The following is a 26,162-nucleotide window of genomic DNA, read 5'->3' as shown; positions in this document are numbered from 1 at the left end:
GTATGGGATGGTTTGATGAATTGTGTATAAATTTGTCTTTGCCTCTATGGATGAAAGGACATCTACAAGTTATTGTAGGTTGGAATGTGCTCAATGAAGTGACTCTGAAATTCTTCTGGCCCATTTCTTATTCGAGGATCTCTCGTCGGTTCGGCAGCCCACATATTTGGAGAAAACTGTACATGTTCGCTAATGTAATTGTCATAAACATAGGCCTAATCAACAAATATGAAGCCAATAGCGGGTGTAAATAACGTGATCTATTTTGTTATCCATACCTAAAACGATTGTTTGCTATATGGAAGCAGCAGGCACACTAACATGAAATGGAAGCATTGACACAAGTTGACTGGTCACAGTATAGAAGACCCAAACGACCTATCGATAAACAATCGTCCCAAACGACTTTTACAGTACAGGTAACACATATTGCAAATGACCCAATCGATCTACAGAGGGAGAAAGGAACCAAAGATTGATATGATGCTGATGACAACGATAATGTGTCAATAATGGCAATGTCAATAATTGAATACCAAAACAATGGGTTAATCAACAAAATCATTAACCGTCATAACTACAGAGGGATCCGTTTGGGTATGGATAAAATGAAAACACTATTAGACATTTCCTACTGAACTTTATTTGTTGCAACTTTGTGCATACTGCGTTGAAAGACGGGAGATTTCTCAGAACTCTACATGACTCCCATTGCGCACTCTGCACAACTCATAACGGTAATGCAATTCTGCCCATGTCGGTTGTAACATCGGAGAGATGATTTGTTGGAAAGCTTGAGTAATTTTCACCCTTACATCATCAATGTTCCTGGGTTTCTGTGAATAGACAGTTTCATTAACAAAACCCCATACGAAGAAGTCAGAAGGAGTTAAATCTGGGGAGTTTGGGGGCCGATAAGAAAAACACGGCAGAGCACTTGCCCTTCGGATTTTTGCGTCCTGAAAATTCATTGACCCTAGCCGAGTTTGAACTCGCAAACCTTGTGTATAGCGGAAAGTACTGTCTACTTCATTAGTTTGAGATAATTCATAACCTAGATCTTTAAAGCTTTCAGTTTATTCTAAATATTTATTTTGTACTATAATTTTGGTTGTTAATTGGATTTGTGTCAACGAATCTCATCAGCTTTGATTTTGTTTTTGAAATTTTCATTTCGAAATCTGTTGCTATGTTATTTTTTTTTTAAGTAAAAATCGCTCACTGTAAATTATCTTCAGAATTCGCTATTAACACTTGGTCATGCGCAAATAAGAATGTAAGTTATTTACTACCGTATTACCTTGTCTCCAATTTTGATTCAATTCTTATAAAGTCGGTTGCATTTTTTTTAATTTTATTTATGTAAAGATGGACTAATGAGGTGAGAGTGGGCATCCTTGTCGGAATCTACGTTATTATGTTTGAATCAGATAATTCTTTGCTTATTTTAATTAAAATATTCTTCTCGTTGTATATCTGAGTCATATTTTGCATTACTTTGGAATATAAATTTTCTTCATATATTAAACAAAATATTTATCTTACCCTTACGAAATGCTTTGAAGTAAGAAATAAGCCCTAATCCATAGAACTATGCGAGTCTCTAAATTGGTTATCTACAAATAGAGACTAATAGATTATCTTTTGGATAACAATACAGGAACAAAAATGTTAAGAATTAAGAGTTTAGAGACATATAAGAGGATGATATTACATTGATTCAGGCCATTCCGTATAACAATGGACTAATATATCTGACAATGAATAACTCCACATATTTCAGAGCATAGAACAGATGGACAATAATGTGACTGAACTTGCATAATTTAGAAGAGGGCAATGAGGTACACTGTAGCCTAAGTAATTTCTTTGCTCAATATATATAATGTTATATTGCTAATTTCGTCGCATGGTAATGAATGAGTGGATTATGAATAAACAATAGTTCAATTCCTCGAGTGTTTAGGGTATGAAACAGACCTATGATACCTCCGACATTGATATTTTACAATAGTCAAATGTAGCTGAAAATATTGCATATAGCATTCTTATTAAGAGGCGGAGTTCTTGGACCCCACTCCAATTCGATTCCAAAGGAAGCCGCATTCACATTAAAATTCACTGCCCAAGGCCAGTTAAAAAACCAACCTCACTTCACTTCTAAATAAATCTATATTGATCTTAAAAATCTATTGCCCAGGTCCTTTAAGACGCTTGTCTCTTAGCTTCACCTCGATTTTAAACGAAGCCATATTCACCTGAAAGTCCATCGCCTCCACCTTATAAGACACGGTCTCTCACCTTCACCTCGATTCTAAGCGAAGCAATATTCACCTTAAAAGTCCATTGCCTTCGACGTCCAAGACACTGACCACCTTGATTTAAACGAAGCTATATTCACCTTAAAAGTCCAACGACTCCGACATCTAAGACACTGGTCCCTTACTTTCACTTCGATTCTAAACGAAGCCATAATGACCTTAAGAACCCATCGTCGCAGCCGTTTAAGACTCTGGTCTCTTACTTTCACCTCTGTTCTAAACAAAGCCATAATGACTTAAAAATCTATAGCCACAGCCGTTTAAGATACTGGTCTCCCACCTTCACCTCGACTCTAAACGAAGTCATAATGACCTTAAAAACCCAACGCCCCAGCCGTTTAAGACACTGATCTTTCACCTTCACCTCGATTCTAAATGAAGCGATACTCACCTTAAAAGTCCATCGCCACAGCCGTTTAAGACACTGGTCTCCCACCTTCACCTCGATTCTAAACGAAGCCATAATGAACTTAGAAACCTAACGTCTCAGCCGTTTAAGACACTGGTCTCCCACTTTCAACTCGATTCTAAATGAAGCCATAATGGCCTTGAGAACCATATCCATCTTAAGATCCCAATGCCCCAGCCATTTAAGACACTGGTCTCTCACCTTAACCTCGATTCTAAGCAAAGCCATATTCACCTTAATAACCCAATGCCCCAGCCGTTTAAGACACTGGTCTCTCACCTTCACCTCGATTCTAAACCAAGCCATATTCACCTTAAGAACCCAATGCCCCAGGCGTTAAGACACTGGTCTCTCACCTTCACCTCGATTCTAAACAAAGCCATATTCACCTTAAGAACCCAATGCCCCAGGCGTTAAGACACTGGTTTCTCACTTTCACCTCGATTCTAAACAAAGCCATATTCATCTTAAGAACCGAATTCCCCAGCCATTTAAGACACTGGTCTCTCACCTTCACCTCGATTCTAAGCAAAGCCATATTCACCTTAATAACCCAATGCCCCAGCCGTTTAAGACACTGGTCTCTCACCTTCACCTCGATTCTAAACAAAGCCATATTCACCTTAAGAACCCAATGTCCCAGGCGTTAAGACACTGCTTTCTCACTTTCACCTCGATTCTAAACAAAGCCATATTCATCTTAAGAACCGAATGCCCCAGCCGTTTAAGACACTGGTTTCTCACTTTCACCTCGATTCTAAACAAAGCCACATTCACCTTAAGAACCCAATGCCCCAGGTGTTAAGACACTGCTTTCTCACTTTCACCTCGATTCTAAACAAAGCCATATTCATCTTAAGAACCGAATGCCCCAGCCGTTTAAGACACTGGTTTCTCACTTTCACCTCGATTCTAAACAAAGCTATATTCATCTTAAGAACCAAATGCCCCAGCCGTTTAAGACACTGGTCTCTCACCTTCACCTCGATTCTAAACGAAGCAATATTGACACTAAAAACCCTCCCAGCTTCAACTCGGTTTTAAAAGAAGCTATATTGACCTTAAAAATCCATCGTCCTGTGATCCTTGACATTTCTTCATTCAATAAGTATGTCATGCCTATTGTTTATCATTATATTAATTCTATGTAGACTTAGGCCTTAATTAATATTTAATTGAGTAATATTACTTAATATTGAATGTCTCTCTTAGCAGTAGGCTTTATATCATCATCTCAATTATTACAGCGTTATTCCTATCGCTTGCATTATATTCTATTTTCTAACTTAAGTCTTCAAAAATGTTTGTTCATTTAATAATATTACTAAATTCGTTTTCATTACCCTTTCTTTCCTTCATATCATCACGAATTCGGTTACAAATTTGTTCATTATGTTTCAGTTGGCTTTCTCATGTTTTATACATTTCTGTCCTCATCTTCATAGTAATTGGTATCATCACTATTCACTTATTGGTTTTTTTTACTAGACCCCTCTTTTGCTTTAATATTGATTTCACCTTTTTATGTTTGTCCTATTTATCCCTGTAACATGAATATTTAATTTAACCATTCTTCATACCAAAATATTCACATAATACGTCTTTAGAAAACCAGCACCTCGCTAATAATTAGAGCCTTTCATTATCATTTATTTACACAGAATCAGCGTAAAAATACATAGCTTCTGACCTTTTAAACACCATTTTCTAATAATTCTGAAGGAGGCATATTGACCTTACAATTCCATCGCCCTCGGCCGTTGAAACACGGGTCTTCCAGCTCCACTTCGATTCTGTAGGAAACCATATTGGTCTTAAAAACCTTCGTCATCAGCCGTTTTAAATTAGTGTATCTAGAATTCATCCTTTAATTTTTGACCCCTTGGCCGCTGAATATGATTTGCTGTATGTGGAAATCAGTTAGCTTATTCAATACAGAACACTATCAGTGAGTTGGAAGCAAATTATTGCCCATTCTCAGTAATTGCAATCCATCATACACAGAGAAAAAACAGACAGCTACATGGAATCATCATCATCATATTATTATTATTATTATTATTATTATTATTATTATTATTATTATTATTATTATTATTATTATTATTATACCATGAGCCTCGCCATAATATTCAGAATTCCTCCAGAGTAAAAAGAGCCGCCTACAAAATTGAATACTCCATCTATTCTGAACGTAAATGTCTGTTTGCCTTGTAGAAAACCGTACTAACGAATTCCGAACTTTCATGTTACTTGCCATTTCCCATAATTGTGGTCCTGAAACTCAATTATGGTCCACGATACAACCATTCAAAGTACATTGTAGAAGTAACATAGACCGTCCGTAGACAGTTGCAGTAACTTGACTTCAAACTACAGTAGGCCTACAGCAAAAATATAGATGACCGAGGTACTACGTTATGGAGTACAAAATTTGAATGGTTCTATTGTGGACCATAGTTGTGTTCCAGGACCATAGTTATGGGAATTGACGGTACCTGAACATGTTAAATCATGCCAGTTTGAAATATGGGTCACTCACATATTTTCATTAAAATTGGAATTCATTCTTATCAGATATTTCATGTTTTCTCTGTCAAATACGAGATGATATTCTGACAATGCAATGATGCAGGAGCTTCAATAAAACCATTATTAGTTTAAATTTTGAATTTAAAATATTTAGAAATTAACTATGAACGTAGCTAAATTAATAATTGAGAGTGCTGACCACTGCTTTTAATAAATGGAAAACATATCTCTGAATAACTAATAAAGGTCAAACCAAAATTTCCGAAGAAGACTCTGCACAAAGATCAGCAAAAAGGGACTCGTATGAAATTCTAATGAAGAAATCTGTTAACTTCATTCAGTACACAATGAAGATGATCATAATGAAGTTTGCTGATTTCTAAGTTATATATGTACGTAGATTTATCTATCTACTTGCGTATATTTCAACATACTTATTCATTCATTCATTCATTCATGCATTCATTCATTCATTCATTCATTCATTCATTCATTCATTCATTCATTCATTCATTCATTCATTCATTCATTCATTCATTCGATAGTCAACAGCGGTTGGTCAATGAAAGTCTAGCACAGTGATACAATAATAAATAACAGTATAAATTTGAATATAAAGATTAATGATTAACTAATGAATGCGTGGTGTGGTGGATAGTGAAGCCTCCTTATCTCGGCAGTGCATTCGACACGCAACGCATTCCATCACGGATGCACAAAAGGAATAGTTGGACTGAAGTTCTTAGGAATGCTGGTTTTTCCAACCAATTATATTTTTGTCACATTTATTAAATAAAAATAGAGGACACCCATTTAAATTTGAATTATTTTAAATTAGCTTTGTTCAATATGTACATTGAGAAAGTAGAATAATATTGTTATGTAATATGGTCATAGAACTTCTGAGAACTATTCGTCGTTTTGAAAATATGAATTATTAAATTAATACCGATATCTCCATTTTTTTTATATTTTTGTTGGTTATTTAACGACTCTCTAACAACTACTAGGTTATTTAGTGTCGATGAGATTGGTGATAGCGAGATGGTATTTGGCGAGATGAGGCCGAGGAATTCGCCATAGATTAGGCCTACTTGGCATTCAACATACGGTTGGGGAAAACCTCGGAAATAACCCAACCAGACAATCAGTCCAACCGAGAATCGAAACCGCGCCCGAACGCAACTTCAGACCGGCAGGAAACGCCTTAATCTGGCTAAGCCATCCCGATGGCCGATATCTTTATTAAATGCCCCTTTTTCAATCACATTTCTCTAAAAGTTTGTGTGTCAATAACGGTTTCTTATTTCGAAGAATCTGCGTCTAAAATTTCAAGCAGGTGTAGTCTAGGACCTCTTTACATTATAAATGGTAAATGGCTGGTAAATTAAGATATGCTGGAGGAACGATAAAATCGTTAAATAAAGAACATGTCATGTATATACAGGATGTCTGGCAACCCTACTCCAGATGACCACGTCTCTCCACCTCTAGATTCTTGAAAAAACTCAAAAACTGTCTCTGGATTTATGAAATGACTCGAGATATACATCTAGATTCATGAAATGACTCGAGATATACATCTAGATTCATGAAATGACTCAACTACATCTAGATTAAAGAAATAACTCAAGAGCTACTTCTAGATTCATGAAATGATTCAAGAGCTACATATAGATTCATTAAATGGCTCAAGAGCTACCTCTACATACATTAAATGATTCAAAAGCTACATCTAGATTCATGAAATGACTAAAGAGCTACATCTTGATTCATAAAATGACTCAAGAGCTACATCTAGATTCATTAAATGACTCAAGAGCTACCTCTATATTCATGAAATGACTCAAGAACTATCTCTAGATTTATGAAACGACTCAAGAGCTACCTCTAGTTTCATGAAATGACTCAAGAGCTGTCTCTAGATTCTTGAAATGACTCGAGAGCTACATCTAGATTAAAGAAACAGCTCAAGAGCTAATTCTAGATTCATGAAATGATTCAAGAGCTACATCTAGATTAATTAAATGACTCAAAAGCTACCTCTATATACATTAAATGATTCAAAAGCTACATCTAGATTCATTAAATGACTCAAGAGCTACATATTGATTCATTAAATGACTCAAGAGCTACATCTTGATTCATTAAAAGACTCAAGAGCTACATCTAGATTCATGAAATGACTTCAGTTTCACGAAATGTTGAAGAGGACAATCATTGTATTATCAGTCAAAAGTTACACATGAAGACCCTTGAAAGCCCCTAAGTAACCCTTTCCCGGTATCGAATATGGATCACCTTATTTCTGTCCAGAAACCCATGCCATTTGAGCTACAGCAGAGTATACAATGTTATAGGACCAAAAATTATTTTATTGTTAGTAACTTTGAACTTCGTCTCTGACGTCAAACTGGTTCCCGGTGGAGGACATAGCCAGTTCTCGTCCTGCGTCAAGAAGGTGTCAGGGCTTTTATTAGCACGTCAACGCAAACTGCACAAGTCGGGAAACTCGTAACGACAATTTATGACGATGATCAGTTTCTGTCTCAAAGCCGCTCGCGCTAATTAACCGACCGTTAACGTGCGCATGCGCACAAGATGTGGCGGGCTCGCCACGAGGCGGCGCGGCGGTCGCCACTCGATAGCGAAGTGTGTTGCGGGTGGCATGTCTTTCAGTGTGTGGGTGCGGGGTGGTGCGTGCTATTGTTGCGGCCGTGTGCACTGTTGCCGGGATGCGTTACAGTGACTCAGTGCTTGTAGGATGGCCGTAATACAGTACCTGCTGCTTCTCTCAGCAACAGTTCTACTCGGTGAGTTACCATTATTGCCTGCAAGCCTTCCTTAAGTCGCCCAGCTTCTCAACTCCGCACTACTTACCTAACTTAATACTGTAAATTACAATGCCATATAATTTAAGTGTAAAATTGTTCAGAATAGATGAATTTTATTCAATTCTCTGGCCTTACTACATGTCCTTATCATAGGGCTAGAATAGTTGTGTAATAACTTTTTAATATTTGATTGAATCATGTGCAGATCCCTATGTCCTTTTTACTTATCTCTATATTTTCAAAACAAATGAGTACAGGAGAAAAACAATCAAAGTCACAATTCTCTTAAGGGTGCTGTCATCATCTAATTCAGTATATTATTAAAAAATTATGTATTTTTCTTATCAAACCTTCTAAGGGAGAATTATCACCACAGATAGCCATCCTTTCCTATTTTCTCATTAGGAACAGCAGTAAATTTTGCAGTAATATAATGAATTAGATGATGACATCACCCTTAAGAGAATTGTGACTTTGATTCTTTCCCCCTGTACTTTTCAAATGTTGTATTTCTGTATATAGTCTTAAGAGGTTGTATATAAACATAACTTATTCTAAAATGGCATTCTCATTTACATTTATAGGCCTAAACTTAATATATCTGTAACAGTTATGCCATATTATAAATCACACATATTAGTTTACAGTGTTGGTACATGAAATATCTAACAATTATTAATAATACAAGAAAACAAACAAATTATAATAAAATGCTCAATGCTCAATAGCAGAAGTTCCCATAACACTGATTCCTTGTAATATGTGCATTTAACAATGTTTCCAATGTAATTTTCGTACTGCATGTTTTTGCATATTATTAGATTTTTTCATAATTTCGTGGATATTGTTACAATTATACATATTTTACAATTTTCACAGAGAAATTTATAAAATAACATTTATTCAATTATTAATAATAATTAAGTGTAACTGACAATAATGTGTTTCAGAGATTTCATTACGTTGGCAGCAACAGTGGGAACAATTTATGGTATTAAGTTGCACACATTGCAATAGCGCTGTTAACAGAAAAATACTTTTAAAATTATTTATTAGTTTATTAATTATTTAAACTATCAATTGAATGAGTCACCTTTGAACGTTGTAACAGTGATAAGTTAGAATTTTCAGAATGTTTAAGAAAGTAACCTTATATTGTGGAGAAACATCACACTCGGCAAGATTGTTGTATTTTTGTTAACATACGTGGTTTTTCTTATTATACACTAAACCTTCTAGTGTGTGGCTGTTTCGTTAAAAATACTTTTTAAACGTTCTGTAAATAGTTGTTATTACGTTGTTGGTGTAACCCATTTAATTATTAATTTATTACTGTGTAATTAATAATTGAAACTTATATAGTCATTAAGCATAATAATTAGTACTATGTTTACGTTAAGCCATATTATTAGATTGTTAGCAATCAGTTAGAAACCTATTAAGATTCAATGACAAAAATAATAGACGACAAATTACGATTTTCATTTTCGGGAAGTTTCGGATAGTACGTACATTATTTCCTGGGTTGTCAATGCATATTATATCATTGTTTTATGTTTCATAATTACATACTTACATATTTCACAATTTTTAATGCATAACTATCCGAGCCATAATCAGAATCATCATGTCATTACCATCATCTTTATGGTAATTGTCGTTATCCTCTTTAAGAATGGATCCGAGAAGGCCGTTATCTTCCTAAGGAAACTGTTCAAAATTTTTCTTATAGTTCTTGTATTTATGTAGTCATAAATGTACTTTTGTATTTATAAATTAATTTTAGGTACCTGCTAGACATCGTTTACACATTGCCGTGGTATCCTGATTGTTATTTACATTTTCTGTATGCATGTAATTATTTATTCACACTGCAAATGGGGATATACCCGGTGGCAGTGGTAACTAATTACACTCAATAATGACAATTAATAATAAACACAACTAATAAAAATACAATTAATAATAAATTAATAATAATAATAATCCTAATGCTAATAATAATTAATAATAATAATAATAATAATAATAATAATAATAATAATAATAATAATAATAATAATAATAATAATAATGATGACAACAAGGCGCATCCTAAATTAAATGAAGCAAGATCACTTAAAACAACATTTAAAGTAAATCTGATTTATATCTTAACCTTAGGTGCGAACTAAAACCCACGAGTATAATATGTTCATACCTGCACAAGTACCTTTCAGTACCATATTTATTTCGCTGTCAACTCACTCACTGCACTGGAACTACGACATATTTTACTGATTCTATCCTGATTTCACTAACACTTCAAAAACATTTCACTCTTCAAATACTTTGCACTGCCACTATAAATTATAAAATTTCACTGACACGAACACACTTCACTTACACAAGACACTTCACACTTCACTAACACAACACACTTCTTCACTGATACAACACTTCAAATAACAAAATATATACTCTTTATACTCTTTAAATAGTGTGTATAATATACTATCGTCTAATAGTAAAGTTTTTAAGCCTATTTTTAAATATATTTTTGGTTATTGGTAAAGCCTTTAGTAAGTCTGCAGGTAAAGCATTCCAGTCCCTGATAGTACGATTGAGAAAAGAAAACTTTCCAGTGTCCGTCCTCTGTCTTCTTTCCCTCAATTTATGTGAGTGGTCGTTCCTTGAAGAGTAATTTGGCGGCTGCAACCTATTTTTTATGTCTCTCCAGGCAGGCTCACCTCTGTATGTTTTGAACATTGCGCATAATCGAATTCGCGTTCTTCTGTCCGTGAGTGTGTCCCATTTTAATGGTGAATTATTACGACAAAGCTTGACACCCCGTTTTTTAATCTTTTCCAGTGTCTTAATATGTACTAATCTGTAAGGATCACAACATGCAGCACCATATTCCATTACTGGACAAACTAGTGATTTATATGCAATCTCTTTGGATTTATCAGAGCCTTTTCTTAGTACCCTCATCACAAAGTGATGAATCGAAAATCAGTTTTGAAATTTGATTAAATCAATTTCACAACAACTTAGCACTATTTTACCAAAACAACTCATTGGACTTCATTTCGTCTTGCTGCTATACATTTTATTGTGTATGTTACGTTACGTCACATTAGGCCTACATTACATTATATTATATATTATATTATATTATATTATATTATATTGGTTATTAAGGTCTATGTGTGCAATTATGCAGGATGAAGCGTAAGTAATGTCATTAATTTCATGGGATTGTTCTTCGAGATTTAAAACAAAACAGTGTAGACTATTGTTTCTGCTTCCTTTTCGAGATAAAAATAGTTTTATGTGAAACATTTTATAGCGTGTTTCAGGAAGCCATTGATTTCATTTCAAATGTGTTTAGTCAATTTATAAGAGCAGTGTATTGTGATGATATTTATATATTTTATTCATACATCATACTTACTGGCTATTGTTCGCCACCACATTGCTGTACGGGCTACCCATGACCTCTAATTTCAATATATAGGCCCTAATATTTTACTGCTCTCAGATGTGTGCTATTCCTATGTTTTTATGCTATTATAATCATAACCAACAAAAAACTCATGCATTCTTTGTCCTATTTATACATTCAACTATTCTAGTTAACATGCTCTTCCCCCCACTACATCACCTTCCCCATCCACTTTAAAATCACCACTTGACTTTCAATAAAAGTCCGTAAGTAATTCTTGCACTACTAGTCATTACCTTTCCTTATGCACTGTTTAACTTCTTTACACTTTAATTTATTCCTTTCTCTTCACTACTTTGGTTCTTTACCCTAGTTTCCTCCTAATTCCTTTTCCTTTACTATAACACCTTTTGATTTTAATTATTTCAATATTTTCACTTTATGCCATAGTATTATGATTCTTTCCTTCACTATTTCACTGTTTTTTTCTCACTTTATTCACCATTCCTTACCCACTATTTATTCTTCCTCAATATTGCCGTTTGTACCCTTATCTTCTGATTCCTTGTCATTTGTCTTTCTCTTTATGCTTTCCTTTTTTAAGCACCAGGTTCTTAAACTGTAATTCTTCGGACCTTGATTACCCCTTTTCGAATCGCTGCTAGTTGATGGTTCATTCACATCTTCTTTACTCCCCCTTCTTTTCGAATCCAGACGTCTCCTATGTTTACAGTTTATATTATTGACCTTACTTTTCTGACCTTTCTTTCCTGCCACTTCTGGTATTGTGATGATAAAAATTTCAAATAATTTCAGTTTAGTTCTTCAAACGTGCAGAAATTTGATCTGAACAAATGTAACCTTGTAAAATTTCATTGCAGAACGAAAAGTTACATTTGTTCGGATTAAATTTCTGCACATATGAAGGACAAAACAAAAATTCTTTGAATCAATTATTATCATAATTCACTGCTCTCTTAAACTCACTGAGCATATTGGGAATTAAATCAATGGCTTTCCCAAAATACGCTATGAAATGTTTCATATAAAACTATTTTTATCTCGAAAAAGAAGTATAAACGAACAAAATTGAATTAAACTTTTTGGTTTGAAATATCTAAAAAAAATAATTCCCTGAATTTAATGGCATTACTTACTGTTTACCCTGCATAAATGCATAAATGCATGATATGTGTATGCACACACGAAAGTTTAACTTCTATGAAGAAGAATCTCGAAATGTTTGCAATATTCTGAAACATTCTTGAGAAAGCGGATTCTTCACTGTTTTAAATGCCTTAATTTCGTCCATAAGGTAAAAGTTGAAAAGAAGATTATATAGTATAATTCGTGTAAGTTGTATTCTCTATTATTATTCCAAAAATTTATTTAAATTAAGATTTCTTACATTAAATGTGCAAGTTCACTGGTTAAACTAAAGACTGAGATCTGATTTGGAACAAAATTCCTGTAGAAATTTAAAAAGTAGCTTCTTACAGTTGGATAAACCGACAAACTGTATGCAAAACCACATTTCCCATAGGCTATCTTGAACGTACGTTTGTTCGAAAAATACTGATGTACAGGTTAAAATATAATTATAATATTTCAGAATTACCTACAAAAATAAGAAATTAAGAAACAAATTTTTACTTAAATATTGTAATATCAACACATCCAAACATTAGAAGCATGAAGAATGATAGTCTTACTTGGTTTATTTGAACAAAAGTTTAACGTTATTAAATATTTAAAATCATACAAAGAAATATTGATATTGGGCGAATGAAGCGAATCTCTTCAGACCTCTGACGGACCTTGTGGTATTTAACAGTAATAATTAATAAATTAAATAATTAATTAAATGAATAAATTAAATAAATAAATAAATAAATAAATAAATAAATAAATAAATAAATAAATATGTAAGTTGAACCGTAAGTAATGTCATTAATATCATGGGGCTATTATTTGAGATATTTCAAACAAAAAAAATTAGAAAATTTTGCTCGTTTTTGCTTACTATCCAAGATAATTTTTTTTTGTGAAATATTTCATAGCGTATTTTGGAAATGCCGTTGATTTAATTCTCAATTTGCTGAATTAATTTATCAGTGCAATTTATTACGATGATAAATGATTGAAAGAATTTTAGTTTTGTCCTTTAATATGCAGAAATGTGATCCGAACAAATGTATCACTTTAAAATTTCTTCTCAGAACGAAACGTTGCATTTGTTTGAACCAAATTTCTTCACATTTAAAGACAAAACTGAAATGCTTTCATTAATTTATTATTATTATTATAATGCACTGTTGTCTTAAATTTACTGAACATATTGGCTTTCCCAAAACACGCTTTGAAATGTTTCATATAAAGCAATGTTTAATCTCAAAAAGGAAGCAAAAACGAGAAAAATTGTATTAACCTGTTTTTGTTTGAGATACTTCAAACAATAAGCCCCTAAAATTAATGACATTACTTCGGTTCACTCTGTATATGTATAGGAATATATCTATATAGGTCGTATATGTTTGTATATGTGCCTATGTATTTAGATACTGTGTCCCTGATTATTCTTCTCACTCACTTTCGTATTCCTTGTAGCCAAGTACTGCATTGCCTTCTTCTCTTTATTCTTCCAGTTGGCGTCCATTCAAAAACCTCCTTGGCATTGTCTCTTTGGACATTCTCTTAACACTTTCACATCACTTCTTTTTATAATGGGCTGCAATAATTCTGCTTTGTATTCGAATTTAATTTCTTATGACCTAGTTTCTAATTTTATCTCTTATAGATTCTATTACCGACCCTCTCCTTCATTGCTGTCTCCATCAACTTATATACCTTTTACGTGATGTAGACCTATCAAGTTCCCGCTCAATATGTTGTCATAAATATTATGTTAGATATAGTACACTTAATTTAATGATCCGTATATCCCATAAAATGTCACGAAAAGGAGATGTAATGGATCTCTAGTTAAATTCCTCGGATAATACAAAATAGTTTTGTAAATTCGTTTAAAACTAAAACTCAAAGTAAATATTACGTTTGCAATTGCGTAAGACAAGCATGAAGAATGAAAATAGTCAAGTACAGCTTGGACGTTACGCAGAGACCACTTTCATGAACCTGAATCTTTCCTGGGCTATGAATCCTTCCGTTGTTATCAGTGTGGTATCCTGTGTTGGCTTGCGTGAAGGCCAGCACCACCCTCACCCCAAATTCCGGATATCTCGTTTGTAAGTTTGAAATTGCCTGTAGGGCAGAGCCGTTTCATCTATTGCGTCACGGTATATCCTGGCCTAGGGCGCCAGTTCTTAGGGACAGCGGTTTGAAGTTTCTATTTTCTTTAACGCGTTTCGTATAAAATGGGACGAACGCTGAACAAGACAATATTTTAGCAATGGCAAGCTGCATATTAATTTTAGGCTATTAATACCTCGGAAATGAACTCTGCTTTCTTGATTTTTAGTTGGTTACCAGTACTTAATTAAGCTGTATCAATAAGTTATTTAGCGTGATTTAGTGACAGTGAGAAAGTATTGGCCTTATGAGTCTGAAGATTGGTCATAGATTATCGTCCAAGCGGGAATCGAACACACTCTCGAACGAAACTCCGGATCAGTAGGCAAACAGGCCTGCCATCAAAGTTACGCCGGTAGGTCTCAGAAAAAGAAGAATGCTTCCACGAATTTGTTAATAGTTCCCTCTAATTTAATGAAAGTGAAGTAGAGTAATCTTCCCTTTTCATGCTCTGCTATTAGGATATTATTATTATTATTATTATTATTATTATTATTATTATTATTATTATTATTATTATAATTTTTCCCCAGCATATTTCTTATTTTGGGATGCAAATAGGTAATAACGTCAATCGAACATTTTTAGACATAGATTAAAAAAAAATTGCCAGCAATGGCTTAATATGGAACGAAAAGTGTTGGCTATTACTGTTGAATATTTATACACACAATTTGCATTATTATGACATAAACCACACAGTGAGCCAATTTTAATCTGCGTGTGCCGCATCTCGTGTAACAGCTTCCCTCAAAACTACAAGTCAAATGAAATAAACATTATTATAGTAACTACAATCACTCATATACACCGTGTAGGAAATGAAACCTACTGGTAAAGATACTAACTAATTTATTTCTTAATTATGACACACAAAAACAAATTAGGATAAAATATTAATTAACTCAACAAGTTTATGTCACCATGAGTAAATCTCAACATGTCCCCCTCTAGTACCACGACGCACATATAGGCTAACCTGTATTCAGTCTCTCTTCAGGCATTGCGTAACATCTGCGGAGTTACAGATCTTACTGTGTCGATAATCCTTTGACGTAAAACTTGAAGGTTTTCCACTCTGGTGTTGTAGGCACGGTCTTTCACACATCGCCAAAGAAAAATGTCCAATGGTGTAATATCAGGAGATCGTAGGGGCCATGCGATAGGACCACCACGACCAAACCATCGTCCCGGGAAATGATTGTGTAAAGTTTCAAAGACTGGCCCCCCCAATAATGAGTGGGAACTCCGTCTTGCTGGAAGATGAACCTCTCTGGAATCTGGGGTAGCGCAAAATTTTCAAACATATGGAGATACCGCCGCCACCATGTCGCTGAAAGTCTCCATTTTCTAGCAAATGATTATGCCACTGAACAATGGTGTGCCTATCAGAAGCTGCACGGCCGTATTTTTCACGAAATCTCCGCTGAACTGTAACCGAAAACTTAAACTCTGCTAACCAATATCAGCACTGCACTTTTTCTTGTGGTGTGAATGGAGCCATTTTGAAAACAATTTGTGTATACACTACAATAGGAATAACAGGTTCACCAACTTCATGACATAAAAACTTGTTGAGTTTCTCTACATTTTAGTGCAAGCTGGGCTTATGTAATTTTTATGAATGTCTAGTTAGTTCATTTCATTATCGGTGGGTTTCATTTCGGACACGATGTTCAAGTCCATGCGAACAAGTTTTGTCAAACAAGTTTTGTTTTAATACGTCCAATAGTTTTGAGAATACGAAATGTAGCGTGCTGTAACGCTATAAAGAGTACCAGTGTTCCTTGAGGTCATTGCTCTCGGGTCCATTTGCTGCGAATTTCAAGCTCAAGAGAATTTTACAGCGTATTCCGAATCTCTCCGGACCGGTGGACATCAATGACGTTACTCTGCAGCGGAATAGGAACAAAAATGCTGGAAGATTCAATGGTTCAACGGCTGAACAAGTTGTCGTCTGTGCGATGCGAGAAAGATTTTTCGAAATTTCCATACTGACATTTCGCTCAAAGAAAAGAGAGCATAATTTATTTCTTGAACCAGTAGTAATAACTGGTCCGTTGACATGTTCGTTCATAAGCCATTAACATATTTTTTTACGTTATGCTAATTATAAACAATACAACAGAACTAAAGCAGAACACACCGCCATGACACAACAGTGCACGATGTCATTCGTCTGCTAATTCCCGCCCTATACAAGAACCAATCAGATTCACTGATGGCGGCTGATGGAGACTGCTACCACTTATGCAAGCTGATGGCACCGGTGGGACACCGGTGGAGCATCAGTGACGTCATCGTTGGAATTCGGAACACCGTGATGTCATCAGATTGCTCAGCGCTGAGATTCGGAATACGCTCTTAGAAAATGGCAATTTTTCCTAAAGGAAAAAAAAAAACAATCTGAATTACAATGTCTGCACGAACTGTCACAAATGTTTTAAAATAAAAAGCAATAATTGCACAAGTGGTTTTTCAGTTATATCTAACTCTATCCCAAAATTCACTGATCTAAGTCAAACCATTATGGCGTAATTAGCAATTGTTTTTTTAATTGAACTAATTTAAAGTTTAGTTTCTTGTTGAATTTGCAGGAATGGCATGTTTAACAGTGTGTATTTTAGGGTGCGGGCTGTAGACTTCTTCATTGAAAGACATGTGGAAAGCTTCTGACCCTTCAGTGGTATTGGAAGGGTGCACAAATTTAATCAGCTTACATGCTCGGAGAAAATAATGATCGAGTTTTCTTCGATGTACAGCTCATGCATTTTGTCAAGACACTCGCGATGTGCCGTACGGGAATAACGTTTGTGTGGAGGGAGTGAAGTATAAAGGAAGGCCGGGCGTGTGTCTACCGAGTTCAAGGCAAAGAGTAACCCATTTCCCTATAATTCGTAAGTAGACTCATCCGATCTCTGTAGGAAGAGTGGGGGGAGTGTCTCGACAAAATGTATGAGCTATAGATGTCAAGCATGTAATCTACAAATCTGACGTCTGTAGATGATGCGATAGGTACTAACATGGCGGAGTTTTAAACCAAAACATTACGATGTATATTTTATGGTTAAAACAATTAGTACTAATATTTACTTTACGGAAAACCATTAATGTTAACAGTTTTTTTCAACCTCAACTTATAAACAAAAGAAAACATAACTGTCTCAAACGATGTATGGGCTTTAGTCCAAACGAGTTATATTATTCAGGGATAAAACAACTCGACCGACCTGAAAATGTTACAGCCACTGGAAGCGAAATAAGTATCCGTATTCTCATAGAAAATCGAACCCGCATCCTCTGAATTTCTGGCTACATTTGTTACTATTTGAGCCATAGCGAGAAACTTGATAAACGTTCATTTTCATTAAGTATTGTTCAATCTTATTGTTAACAATCTGAGAGTTTATTTTTTAATGTACAAATTCCTTTATCCTCAACTTTGTCAATATTTTTGCACAAGTTTGTCTTAAATTTAGACACCATTACATTTCTTTTAAACCTCAATAGAAACAATGATACTTACGGATTTTAGTAAATAATATGTATGTTGAATTTTATTAACACTACACATCAAGAAATACTGGAATGTAGAGCATTGTAAACCTTCTCTGCTTAAAGTATTTTTGTCTAGTAGAAAATCAATACTAAAATGAATTAAAGAGAAAGAAGGAACGGTATTAAGGTAAATATTTATTGATCAATTGTTTTATTTTGACGTTGATGTCCGACAAACAGTGACGCTTAGAGTTCGTGAAACACGCGAGTATTTAGGTTCGAATCTCATTTTGTTTAACTTTCCTTTTATAACGATGTTCCGTGACCCCATCATCCTTTAGAAATTGTATCCACTGCAATTGTGCTACGACATTTTTACTTTGGAAAATATGTATTTATTTTAAACTTTTGTTTATCTCGTAAATTTCGTAACTTGTTTTCCTAATGTAATTATTTAATTTCATTTCCAAATTGCATATTAATTAAAGTAAAGGTAAACAAATAGAATTAAAAACAAAAAGACATGAGCATTTTTAAATACTTTCCATTACATTCATATCATCCATGCGTACAACTTCATTGTAATTAATTCAATACATATTCAGCATTTAAAATAATGCTTATGTATGAATAGAAGTGACGTAAGCAGTAAGCTGCATAAAAATTGTAATTTTAAAATATCTAAGGATTTTGTTCTTTCGCCACCAGTTTTTAAATAAATAGCATTTAATGTTGATATTCTGTAGCGGTGAATATAAATCATTAGGTGTGCAAATAGGTCTACACCATAGCATATAGCCTGTATATTTATATAGCAATTATACAAAAGTGAAATGATGAGCATTTAAAAATATCGAACATTTAAAACACAACAATATATGCAGTCTAAACTTTATAAAATATATTGATAGCTCTCACTTTAATCCATTGAAGGGAAATCTGAACTTTTTTTTTTTAAATGTATAGACTATTGATTGAACTGCAGCAGGATTACGTCAATATGCCGAAGTATGTAACAGTGAATATAACGTTTATCTTGTAATCTTTAATGCCATAAATTAATAAGAGTTAGAATGAGAAAGTATAATTTAAGGAGTTTGAAATTCATTATTTAGAATAGCACCATCTTCTGACTAGAAGTGTAACGGCGAGTGAGTTTAGGATTAAAGCACAGTCTACTATATACAGTCACGAAGCTTGAGTTTTGAGGGTGCTAGAAACAATAGACTGTGACGGTACTATTTTGGATTGCCTGTAATGAGGCGATATTAGCGATCCTATTGGTGAGCAACTACCTAATGTTTGCATATTTACTACGTATCAAGCTTCGCGACTGTATAAACTACTCTGTGATTAAAGGTTAAACGTCACAAAGGCGAAATAAGTAAAAAGAATGGTATTCATCACAATCAAAATGGTCTTTAGAAGAAACTTAGGACTACTTCAATCTCATATTCATGGCTTTTCTGTCTTGTATTTGTTTATGACTACATGATTAATAAAAATGAAATATATTTTTATGAATCAATATGACTAGTAAATTTAATACGTATCGTGTCTTATGGCACATACACACTAGAGACAGGCAAAATGTCTATCAGGCTTGCCCATGACTGTTTACGTCCGTGAGCGAGCTTACGCTTCGTATCGTTCGCCCGCCTGCAACCTTCCCTCACAAGCAGGCAGGCAGTGTGGTTGCACGTGATTCCCAAACAGTCCTAAGAGTGACCCGAAAGGACTGTTGGGTTCCGCCGACCTGCGCCAGACTCACACACACATGTTCTGTCCATGGGCACTGTAAACCCAGCATTCTCCAATCTTTCCTATTTTCTGCCTTCCTCATAGTCTCCGCATATGATCCATATATCTTAATGTCGTCTATCATCTTATATCTTCTTCCGCACCGAATTATTCTCCCGTTCACCATTCCTTCCAGTGCATCCATCAGTAGACAGTTTCTTCTCAGCCAATGACCCAACCAATTCCTTTTTTCTCTTTCTGATCAGTTTCAGCATCATTATTTCTTCACCCACTCTTTCCAACACAACTTTTTCCTATTCTGTCTGTCCACTTCACACGCTCCATTCTTCTCCATATTCACATTTCAAATGCTTCTAGTCGTTTCTCTTCACTGACCCTGTTTCTGTACCATACAATGTCACGCTCGACACAAAGCACTTAACTAGTCTCTTGCATAGTTCTTTTTCTAAAGGTCCGCAAAAGATGCTCCTTTTTATGTTAAAAGCTTCCTTGGCCATTGCTATCCTCCTTTTGACTTCTTGGCAGCAGCTCATGTTACTGCTTATAGTACACCCTAAGTATTTGAAGCTGTTCACTTTCTCTACTGCCTCATTTAGAATTCGCAAGTTTACCTTCTTTACTCTTCTTCCTATGAGTGTTATGTATCTGTGTATAATTTCAGTCTGATATAGAGTTGTTAAATTAATCTACTTAAATTTTATACATATTTAAATAGAATATTTAATGTCACCTTGTGTAATTTGTTGGAAAAAACATGCATTAAAACAAGTCTTTATGAGAAGAAAATATGGACTACATTTTGTTATTGTTTTTAATTAGGTATAATTTCCTTTAAATCTTCTGTTAAAAAAGAGCCTATCCTGAGCAAGATTAATCCAGTCTCTACCATCATAACCTACCTACCTCAAATCCATTTTAATATTATTTTCCCATCTACGTCTCGCCCTCCCCAAAGGTCTTTTGCCCTCCGGCCTTCCAACTAACATTCTATATGCATTTCTGGATTCGCCCATACGTGCTACATGTCCTGCCCATCATAAACGTCTTGATTTTATGGTCCTAATTATGTCAGGTGGAGTATACAATGCGTGCAGATCTGTGTTGTGTAACTTTCTCCATTCTCCTGTAACTTCATCCCTCTTAACCCCAAATATTTTCCTAAGAACCTTATTCTCAAACACCCTTAATCTCTGTTCCTCTGTCAAAGTGAGAGTCCAAGTTTCACAACCATACAGAACAACCGGTAATATAACTGTTTTATAAATTCTAACTTTCAGATTTTTTGACAGAAGACTAGATGACAAAAGCTTCTCAACCGAATAATAACAGGTATTTCCCATATTTATTCTGCGTTTAATTTCCTCCCGAGTGTCATTTATGTTTGTTACTGTTGCTCCAAGATATTTGAATTTTTCCACCTCTTCGAAGGATAAATCTCCAATTTTTATAGTTCCATTTCGTACTATATTCTGGTCACGAGACATAATCATATACTTTGTCTTTTCGGGATTTACTTCCAACCCAATCACTTTACTTACTTCAACTAGAATTTTCGCGTTTCCCCTAATCGTTTGTGGATTTTCTCCTAACATATTCACGTCATCCGCATAGACAAGAAGCTGATGTAACCCGTTCAATTCCAAACCCTCTGTGTTATCCTGAACTTTCCTAATGGCATATTCTAGAGCGAAGTTAAAAAGTAAAGGTGATAGTGCATCTCGCTGCTTTAGCCCGCAGTGAATTGGAAAAGCATCAGTTAGAAACTGACCTATACGGACTCTGCTGTAAGTTTCACTAAGACACATTTTAATTAATCGACCTAGTTTCTTGGGAATACCAAATTCAATAAGAATATTATATAAAACTTCTTTCTTAAGCGAGTCATACGCCTTTTTGAAATCTATGAATAACGATTTGTATAATATTAACCATCATAAAACAAAGTCTTTTTCTGTTAGCTCATTTTTTTCCCTATCGCACAGCTCACATGTCAGATTTTACCTCCTCATCTAATGCATGTGAACTGTGTATGATTTTTTGGTCACCATAAACTCAAGGTGAAGTAGCGTTGGAACATGAGCTGAGTGTACACAGAGGAAAATATTACTTTCCCCTAGCATGCGGGAAGTATTACTAGCCTACCGATGGAATCTTACTTCATGATCAACTCCATACAATTTTATGATTACGCAAAAGATCTAATCCGAATCTCCCTTCAGGAAGCAATCATTCGTATATCGCTGCGTCTAATCTATAATCGGAAAGTTACTATGAATGATAACTTAAATAAAAAATTATTTCCTATGTGTGAAACAATAATAAATCAAAATAGAAACAAAATAAAAGTGATACAGAACCATGACAATGTTCTGTGCAATGTATAGAAGTGAAACTTGGTCTGTGGCAGCCAAATATAGAAGTAGATTAGAGGCGGGTGAGATAAGATTTTTAAGACCCGTACCAGGAGATACAAAGCACGCCAAGTTAAGAAACGAATACGGACGAAATAAACATAAAATACCTACGTGGTTTAAATGTCGAAGTTAAAATATCAAAGTTCTAACATGTGTGGCATGCTAATGACATTGAAAATAAATACAAAACAGAACACGCAGCTGGAATTTTACAAGTTTATGACCCCAATGGCTTACTATATGTTTATGAAACATGGACTAACAAAGATTGAAGGAAAATACTTTTGATTATGGTTTTACGGAGAGTAATAGGTTATAAATGTTTAGACACTAAGGGTGCTATGCATAGATATTTCGCTAGCCCGCGCTACGAGCGTGCTAAACTAGTCCCGGATATCGACTGATTACTTGTGCAGGATGCATATCATATCATGTCGCTAGCACTGGTTTATGAATACGAAAAACGTTAGTTCGCTTATCATCCACCGGAAGCCTGCGCTAAGAATGTAGGGTAGACTGTATAGTTATTGACACATTAAGCACTTTTCTTTACATTTCTCTCCTGCAATTCTTTATTTTCAGTAACTAAGATGTTTTAAATTTTGTTACTAGTTCTAAAGAACTCCTATGTTATCTTGGGTGAGTCACATATTTTCAAATACACTTTAATGGTCATTAATTGATTAATAAATAAAACACTACAAGAAAGTATAATTTTTGACACTTATTAGATAGATATTGACACCTTTGATACAGTTGTTGACACAAAAGTATTTTATTTACATCCAGACCTAGCCTAGCTGTTTTTAAGTCCACTTTTACACAAAATGAAATTAAGGATATTTAGACTACATTACACTTACAGTACATAATAAATTATGTAGCCTGTCCACATAAAGGTCAACAATTGATTATGAGAAATGAACATAGAATCCTACATACGATCATGTAGAATTTCATACATAAAGTAGTAGTAGGGTTTAAGAAGGGCGCGTCAGCTACTATGGCTATTTGCGCCCTTATCTAAAATTCTTAATATAACAAATACATAAATAATATAATAATCTGAATGCTAAAAGAACTAAAAGGCGTTGTCACCATAAAACGAGGCACACGTCATACATAAATGTTTTACAATGGTCACAATAGTGAATACTACTGTCGGAAGGGAGATTTGAGAAACATATGTCATGGAACAATTTTTCACAGAAGTCACACTCTCTTCCATCATTCTTTACATTTGCTGCACATTTAAAACATAGTCCATATAAAGTGGGTCTTTGTTTTTTCTCTGAAATATTGAATACAATATCATTTAGGCTTGTCAAATTCTGAAATTTCGTTGTAGCTTCATCAGAGAAAAGTTGTCTGCTGACTACCTTAGTTTTTTCTTGTACCTGATTCGCAGTTTCATTTTTTCTGTAGAATTTCATTCTATTTTAGCTTATTTTTTTACTTTCTTCTACCCTATTTTCAGTCACAGTCTTCTTTACGTTTTGTTCTCTTTTCGGACAGCTTTACTTATTTCTTTTTTTCTTCTTTCTTTTCTTCTCTTTTTCTCTTCCTTTCCAATTTCTCTTTTTATAATGTCTTCTTCTTTTCTTCCTCATTGTGTAACTCCTGCCATTTATCTGAAGTCAGTACAAAAGGCATTCTTTCAATATTTCTTTTCCCCTTCCTCTTAGGGATATTTGGCCATACAAGAATATCTGACAGTGGTGATTTACGCTGGTTATTTTGTGTTGGTAGACTATTATCAACCAAAACAGGGTTATCATTTACACATGTTTGAATTGATTTTGATTCAACTATTGATTGATTTGCATCTGAGATGTACTTTTCCTCTTCGAGTACAGAAACATTATCTTCCTCTTGAGTCAAATCTCTTTCTTTGTTCCCATCATTCTCTGCTGGTAATTGTTTCCAACATTTCAGTCCGTCTTTCATGGGAAGATACTAACTCGATCCATATTGTAAACAACATTTTAGACTCTTCATTCTCCCAAGTACAGATCTTGTTGTTTCTGTCTACAGATACTAGCTCGATCCATATTGTAAACAACATTTTAGACTCTTCATTCTCCCAAGTACAGATCTTGTTGTTTCTATCTACAGATACTAGTTCGATCCGTATTGTAAACAACATTTTAGACTCTTTATTCTCCCAAGTACAGATCTTGTTGTTTCTATCTACAGATACTAGCTCGATCCATATTGTAAACAACATTTTAGACTCTTTATTCTCCCAAGTACAGATCTTGTTGGTTCTGTTTACAGACTCAAATTTTGAAAGCAAATGTTGACCAATAATTTCCTTGAATCTGTTGTATGTGAGAACAGAGTTGGCTGCTCTCTGTTCATTGGTATATCTACTAGGTAAATAATTTCCATTGGCTTTTATTTTATTGCTGTCACCCAAACATATTGAATAATCTATAGAATTGCTATCCCAAGGATATAGACCACAAGCTCTGAAACTTTTCTGCAATGTTGCAGCCTTTATTTGTGTCTTCACCACTTTTTCCAGGATTGCAGCAAAGAATTCCTTGGTTAGTGCTTGTGATGGGTGTGCCCTTCGCCGTTCTAACACAGCAGACTTCCATCCACACTTAAGGGGAAAGAAAGCAGATACATCTGCTGGCTGTATGATTCTCGTAGAATTTGGGTACAGAGCAATCAGAATTATTTTTAATTCAGAACAGAGTTCACTCAACCGATAGGTGAGATGAGTTTTATGCCCATTCACAGCGTCTATAGCAGTCTCCATTGCTTCAGAAGAGTACCAATGTTTTTGTTTATTCATATTAGGCCTAGGCCTGCCTAGGCGTGAATAAGAATAAGATAGTTGTTGACACACAACATACAGTTATTGGCACCCAGTGACAATAACTGTAAGAAGTGAAATTAGCACTTCTAAAATCCGTATTATGGTTTCATTATGGCAATATCTATAAAATTCCGTTAAAATTCTAGCTGTAAATAAATTTATAAAAAATACAGTTGTTGACATAGGGTGTCAGTGACTGAGTTTAATAGATATAAGGTTCTAGTTATTGCCACTGAGAATAAATCATCACAATATAGTTAATAAAAGTGGTAGAAATAGTTTTAATATATTAGGTACTTTCATTATCATAATACTAATTGAAATTATGTCTCACCTGATACTACTATGTACGCAGGTACACAAAGAATAAATGTAAATGCTTAAGAAAATATTTAAAATGCGAACTCATTTTTACACGCCCTAGGAAAGTTGAGAATTATTCGACAAAGCAACCAACTATTTAAAACGAATTACTAGTGTTGTTTTAGGATTGAAATGTACCATCAAGTAATGAAAGTAGCTTCTTTCTCTTTGCAGTAGGAACCTTATTATGTACACAAGAATGGAAAAGTGTCGATAACTGTAACATGTCAATAACTATACAGTCTACCCTATAAGATTATGGCCCTAAAAGAATTAAGATATTGAAAATATTTTCAAATAATGTCATGTCCCAAAGCTACAGTTACAGCCGAAGTGAAATAGATAGTTGACTAAATAACTGGATGTGACGTCAGAAGTCACTAACCAAAGCAACATACGTGCATAGAAATGAAGTTCGTAGTAGCTAGTAAATTCTCGGCCTCATCTCACCAAATGCCATGTCGATA

General features: G+C 34.5%; 1 protein-coding gene across 1 annotated transcript in view; it reads left to right on the top strand.

The window, feature by feature from the left end:
* The first annotated feature begins 7,913 nt into the window (after nucleotides 1-7,913).
* The window catches only part of LOC138699964 (uncharacterized), a 583,336-nt gene continuing 565,087 nt past the window's right edge, over nucleotides 7,914-26,162 (top strand). Inside the window, exon 1 of the mRNA XM_069826202.1 lies at nucleotides 7,914-8,075. Coding sequence (XP_069682303.1) covers nucleotides 8,027-8,075 — 49 coding nt within the window. The 5' untranslated portion in view covers nucleotides 7,914-8,026. The remainder of the gene's footprint in view (nucleotides 8,076-26,162) is intronic.

The sequence above is a fragment of the Periplaneta americana genome, chromosome 5 (genome assembly GCF_040183065.1).
Source record: "Periplaneta americana isolate PAMFEO1 chromosome 5, P.americana_PAMFEO1_priV1, whole genome shotgun sequence".
Classification (NCBI taxonomy): domain Eukaryota; kingdom Metazoa; phylum Arthropoda; class Insecta; order Blattodea; family Blattidae; genus Periplaneta; species Periplaneta americana.
The sequence above is the reverse complement of the archived record's forward strand: the minus strand, read 5'-3'. Positions and strand labels throughout refer to the sequence as shown.